The following is a 6,659-nucleotide window of genomic DNA, read 5'->3' as shown; positions in this document are numbered from 1 at the left end:
AAATCTGTATAGAGGAAATGGCTTTAAAGTTGGCATATGGATCTAAGATTGGGCCCATCGCTAAAAATCTGCTATTTATCAATTTTATCTAGATGAACGCGTCATTGGGACGGTACTAATGGATATTTTTGGTTGCTATTGAAAATTTAGTCCATCGCTGAATTTATGTATGGGTCCAAATTAGGGGCATTTAGGCCGACATTACATCCATTTCCCCTATATGAAAATGAATTTCTGTTTGTCTGTCTGAACCTTATATAATCGGAAACTACTGAACCGATCGGCGTGAAAATTTGTATGCAGGGGCCTAGAAAGGTTCTTATGATGGTTCGAGAACCCTCCCCCCTTGCCAGCTGGTGGCACGTAAAAAAGCGAATTGGTTAAGCAAATTGTATGAAAAAGGATTCCGTCAACTGTGTCAGGGTTTTATATTTTTTTAAGGCTTCAACGGCATTTCTCTATTGAAATAATCCCAAATCATTCAATTTAAAATATACTTTTATTAACGCTAAAATGAGAATAAATATCGATTCGTTGTAATAACTTCTTCGGCCGTAGATGAAGACTCAACATAAACTGGGCAAACAATAGTACCATAATTAAAGTCTGTCCCACATCAGACAAAAACTTAACGACACGTACGTTTCGATTCCGAGCTGCACTGGGGTTGAATAGATCCCCGTGCTGGATAAAATATGATATACACACTTAAGCATTGTATATAAAATAAAATAAGGACACTATAGAATCTTAATCTACTCCTGCTTCCGTCGCACACGCACGAAGCACTCTCGGTAAAAAACTGAGGTAGGTAGAGTTCCCACGCTTCGCTATGATATTGGTATTATGATACCGAAGCAAACTTCCAGACCAGTCTCTCTCCCTCTCTCTCTCTTTCTCTTGCATGCACTCCTACGCAGGACCGGGGCTTATTTCCCAATCGAGGCGACCTTGTCCATCGCCTTGAGGACATCGTCCTGATTAGCCAGGAACCGGATACCGCCGATCATTTTCATGTTCTCGTCAAAGTCGAAGATGAACGGAATACTGTTCGGCAGGTTGAACTTCATGATGTCGGCATCTGAAATACCTAGAGAATATCAGTTAACCGTTCGGGGCGTTTACGGCAAATTCCATTCCATACGGATTCGATTCGGGACGGACAAATACACAGAAAAGGGATAATAGAATGAAGAAAAAGAGAAGAAATGTTTGATTATTAGTACCACCACCACCATCCGAATATGGAAAAGGGTATTCAGAAGTTCAGAAGATTCACCCGTATCCAGCAGAAAGCCACTTACCTTGGATGTGTTTGACCAATCCCCGCAGACTGGTCCCGTGGGCCACCACCAGGACCTTCTTCCCGGCGCGTACCTCCGGAATGATGGTGTCGGTCCATTCCGGCACGACCCGTTGCATGGTCGTCTCGAGCGTTTCCGTCAGGGGGAAGTCCTTTTCGTTGATGTGCCGGAACTTGGGATTGTTCCGAATGGCACTGTAGTACGGGTTCTCCGCATCGATCGGCGGCGGAGGTACGTTGAAGCTACGGCGCCACACCTGGACCTGCGGTTCGCCGTAGATGTCGGCCATTTGGCGTTTGTTGAACCCGGTCAGGGCACCGTAGTGGCGTTCGTTCAGCCGCCACAGCTGATGCACCGGGATGTGGGTAAGGTTGAGCTCCTTGAGGACGACGTCCAGCGTTTGGTTGGCCCGCCGCAGACAGGACGTGAACGCCACGTCGAAGCTGAAGTTTTCGCGCTTTAGCGATGCGGCCGAGATCTCCAGGGCGTCCCATTCGCCTAGAGGAAGGAGAAGGAATATTTTTGTTCAGTTGGGTAATCGAGTTCATAAAGGGCGAACACGAAATTATTGCGACACCGAAAATGTCATGCCAATTTTCTTATAATGTTTAGAATCAAACCACAATTTTAGGGTAGTTTTATACATATATTTACTTCAAAAATCAAAAGAAAAGTTAATCGATGGAGCCTTGAGTGTAAAATTGAACGCATTTTCGCTTGATGTAACTCGTACCTCGTGATTTATGTTGACTACGTCGTCCACAATGAGGAAGAGTATGAGGGCATAATGAGGAACCTCAACAACCATTTTACGGTTACATCACTGGGAGATATCAAGAATTTTCTCAGCACCCAAGACCAGTCGATCAAACTTAATCAGAAGGCATACAGTATCCCCCGCTCATCCGACGGCTCGATAATCCGGACCCCTTTAATCCTGAAAATGTCAGATTAAAAAGTATAAACTTGCGTTTGAAAACATTGTGCTGTCAATTTTCAGATTTTTGCTGTAAGCACGCTGTCTATTTGTTTTGATTTTTATTAGCGAATCAAACCCCGATAATCCGGCCATGATTTTGTACAAGCTGTTGCTGCAATTTGGGATGGGGAGGGGCGACCCCGGCGTAGTGGTTAACATCCATACCTCTCACGCCAAAGTCACGAGTTCAAATCTCACCCCCGGACAAGTCACGAATGACCCAAGAGTGTTAAAGTGACTATAATAATAAAAAAAAAAAATTTGGGATGGATCAAGCGGAACCATCGAAGTTTCCCCTAGATCCCTAGAGGATGCAAGCCTCGACCTTTCGTCACTGGAACAACGCAAGCAAAACCATCCTGCGTTCTTCTTCTTCTTCTTTCCTTTATTTAACGTCGGTCTCTGTTCCGCAATCTAGTGCCAATCACCGACGGACATCGATTGCCATCCATTGACGGCAATCAAATGTGCAGGAAGGCAGCTTCCACACCTGCGTAGGATATCGCACTAGACTGATGCAAATTTTGATAAGAAACTGACTTGGCACAAACCTTTTGAAGTTTATATGGAAATTACTATAGGAAATCCAAACTTTTTGTTCATTGTCTTCTTACCTATTTCCATATTGCACTGTTCAAAAATTCAAAAACTATAATTATGGAAAATTTTCTCAGCTTCAACTTAGCAGAATATAGTTATTGAGCCAAACATCAAATAAAATAGTTATTAATTGTTTAAGAGATTGATAATCTTATGGCATGAACACTGTATCTTGCAGTGTGACATAGTAGCCATGATTTTTGTGCTCTATTCCAAGCGCCAGAAACACCAATGTTGCCTGCTGAACAGTTGATTGAGCATAATCGTAAGCAAGGTTGCAAATACTCATTTCAGCTAAAACAATGTTTTTTTTTTAATTATGAAATAATTGGATGCCATGACCATATTTTGAATTGGTAGGATACAAGAAGAGGTTGCAAAGAATGTGTTTTACATATTCAACCTGTTTATTTCACTTCATGAGAGTCACAATCAGCGATTTTTCACACACTCACTCACTCACTCACTCACTCAGCGATCAGAAAATCACTGATTGTGACTAATAGAAAGCAAAATTTACAGGTTTTATGTTTCAAACGCATATGTACTTTGTAACCTCTTCTTGTAAGTTACAAGTAAAACATGCCATCATACCATCTTTTGGTTTTATTATTCCGAAAAACATTATTTTAGCTGAAATGAGTATTTGCAACCTTGATCGTAAGACATCAGTGACTTGAATCATTAATAATTTTTGTTCCTTACATTATATTGAAAAGTGGTTTTGGACAAAGTTGTAGCTCAGAAAATTTGCTACGAGCTCAGTTATCATTTTTTAAAGTAGAACGATATAGTAAATTGTTAGATGGAAATGAACGAAACATTTGGTTTTCCTATAGTAATTTCCATTTAAACTTCAAATGGTTTGTGCTAAGTCAGTTTCTTATCGAATGAGTTCCCGCATAAACGATGACCATAAGGAGTGCCTAACAACCTATTCGGGTTATCATCCCAACAATATGTACGGTGGCACGATTTATGGTATCGTTCATGTATGGTGCTCGTTTATTAGGGTTCAAATTTTGCGAAACTAATCAGGACCCGATTTGGAACCGTCTGAGCATTGTGGAGCGAAAATGTCAAAATTTGCATCAGTCTAATATCGCACCCATTCAACACACATGAGCCGGGACCAAAGGCTTTACTTTCCTCCCTGGAAGACGTGACCATAGATGTTTATGCCTCAGAAAAATCCCACCGACCTCGGCTGGGATTGAACACAGACCCATTGGGGTGTTAGAAAGCAGTCACGCTTACCACTACACCACAGGCGCCGGCCCATCCTGCGTTGATTAGATACGTCCGTCCGATTTGAAATTTCTCGCGCAACACGAGAAAAGGGCCTATCATTGTTGATCGATTCTCTTCATCGATTTTCTCTTTCGCGAATAACTCGACTGCAAATGAATTTCCCATAGGATGCTGCACGCTGACGTCACGAATGAACGCGATGAGCCCCAATTCATCAGTTTGACATCTAGTGGTGGTTTGTTTACCTTTGCTTGTTAGTCAATTCAAGTGGATTTGAGGTTTTAAATAAAAAGAATTAAAAGATATGATATCCGGCTATGTTCGTTTGAAAGATATTCCTCTCCAATCTAAAACAAAATTTAATAAATTTTTTAAACTTTTTTTCTAAGTCCATGTAAACAAACCACTGCCAGATGTCAAAAAGGTGAGGTTTCCCAGACGGTGCAGCTCCCTATTAGGTTTTGCATCGTCGGGGTTAACCTCAATCTGATGACAGTTCAGTGGTACTGTTTACGTGGACTTTGTCGAGTTTTTCTTGGGTGGGTTTTCTCGATAATTGTTCAGACTGCAGTGGGATGTAAGCCACACTTCTGCAATGTACACGAGCAACATCCTTTCAACGCGCTGTTCCTCGACAATTTTCAAGTTAAAATTCGGAAATTTTAGAATTTTTTTTCGATAAAACGACTAAGTGCTTGTAAACAGTACCACTGAACTGTCAAAAAGGTTCAGCCGATTAACACTGAGTTCATTTATGACATCACGCTGCAGTACTTAGGCTGTGAACCATTTGGTGAGCTAAATTTAACTCGTGGTTAAAAGTGACACTTCGAAAGTTATTTTCTATGTTCGAAAATCCCCGTGCTGTCGATCGACCGGTTTTCAACCCACGGTTGTCAAAATTTAACTTCTTGTCTGTCAGAAGTAACCACGCTCGGATAGCAGGGTTAATCGATAACTTTCCATCTGTCAAATTTTAACCAAAAGTTAAAATAATCCACCAAATGGTTCAGAGCCTTAATTGAGTGTGTTGTTTCCGGCGCAAGCTAACATCATCTTCTGTCAAACTGTGCTGCGAGCTTAGCGAAAAATTCGTTTATAGAGATTAGTGACGTTCAAGGCACGCACACTAGCGAGAGCAACGCCGTGTAAAGTTTATTATTATTTTCTTCTGGCTAACCTAACACACTGTTCGCAGTCCGCGCCGCAAGTTACGGCCCCACCGTAGTGCTGGAGCAACCGTGTGGGACAACGCCAGCGTCGCGCGACGCTGTAAAGGCCCACTCACATTAGATCCGGATCGGACGCGTTGCGGCAAAGTGACAGCTAAATCTATTGTCTAACTGTCAAATTTACGTCACCGCAACGCCCTTAAGAGATCCCGCTACAGCAGTGAGTACAGTGCCAATTTTAAACCTTCGCATACACGCCACATATATCAAGAGCCACATGTGAAAAGGGTATAAGGTTTTTGAAAACAAACCTTTGTAGACCCTTTTCTCACCAACCGAGGGTCGCCCAAGCAAACTAACAACATCATCGAATAGGGGAAATTTTTCCCTACCCGGTGATGTTGATGGTTTGCGTTGGTGTCATATGAGTGGCGAGAAAATGGCATAAGAAGGTTTGTTTACCAAAAGCTTGTATGCCCTTTTCACACACACTTATCCAATTTTTACCGAGTTTTTGAACAGAGTTGCGACCTATCACAATCACGATCGTCAAACAGCTGATGGTAATAACGCCATAGAGGTAACTCTAAGACCAGAAGGTCCCGAAGAAACGAGCTCAACTTTTTGGCTCATCTCTGGTACTATCTTCGGTCCCAAGCTAATCGATGCACCCCTCGAATTATCTGTCAAACTTTCACAGCAAATCAAAACAAACATTGCGTAATACTAGAATTTCGACTAGAATGGGGTACGTTAATCGTTTGCTTGGAACCAATAGGCTAGTCAAGTAGTGAGCCAATTTAAAATCGTTAGTTTCGTATTGATTGTTGGTAACGCTTTGTACATTCCTATCAATGTGCTCGTCGAAGCTCTCTCCATGACCATTAGACTGATGCAAAATTTGAAATTTTCGCTCCACAGTGCTCAAACGGTTCCAAATTGGGCCCTGATTAGCCTCCCAAAATTTGAGAAACCATAATTTCGGTTCATATCTATCTCAAAATTCACCAGTTCACTCTACTTTAGAAAATAATAACTAAGCTTGTTGAAAATTTTCTCAGTTACAACTTTGTTGAAGACCACCTTTCGATCAAATTTAAGGAACAAAAATTATTAATGATTCAAGTCACTGATGTCTTATGATCATGCTCAATCAACTGTTCAGCAGGCAACATTGGTGTTTATGGCGCGTAGAATAGAGGACAAAAATCATGGCTACTATGTCACACTACAGTGTTGCCCACAATACAGTTGCTTAATCTTGCCATAAGATTATCAATCTCTTAAACAATTAATAACTATTTAATTTGACGTTTGGCTGAAGGACGATTTTCTGCAAAGTTATAGCTGATA

At 41.5% G+C, this 6,659-nt stretch overlaps 1 protein-coding gene across 3 annotated transcripts in view; it reads right to left on the bottom strand.

Annotated features, from left to right (window-relative positions):
- Window positions 1-490: 490 nt before the first annotated feature.
- LOC135700113 (2,3-bisphosphoglycerate-dependent phosphoglycerate mutase-like) overlaps window positions 491-6,659 on the bottom strand; it is a 45,770-nt gene continuing 39,601 nt past the window's right edge. For 2 of the 3 annotated variants that reach the window (XM_065220512.1, XM_065220518.1), the window contains 2 exons: window positions 1,305-1,802; window positions 492-1,090 (listed from right to left, as the gene is read on the bottom strand). In XM_065220512.1, coding sequence (XP_065076584.1) covers window positions 930-1,090; window positions 1,305-1,802 — 659 coding nt within the window. In that variant the 3' untranslated portion in view covers window positions 492-929. Of the gene's footprint in view, window positions 1,091-1,304; window positions 1,803-6,659 lie in introns of all 3 variants that reach the window. The other variant, XM_065220524.1, reaches the window with a different exon arrangement.

This window comes from Ochlerotatus camptorhynchus, unplaced genomic scaffold, assembly GCF_037179485.1.
Source record: "Ochlerotatus camptorhynchus isolate MF236.1 unplaced genomic scaffold, CSIRO-AGI_Acam_v1.1 ptg000010l, whole genome shotgun sequence".
Taxonomy (NCBI): Eukaryota; Metazoa; Arthropoda; class Insecta; order Diptera; family Culicidae; genus Ochlerotatus; species Ochlerotatus camptorhynchus.
The sequence above is the reverse complement of the archived record's forward strand: the minus strand, read 5'-3'. Positions and strand labels throughout refer to the sequence as shown.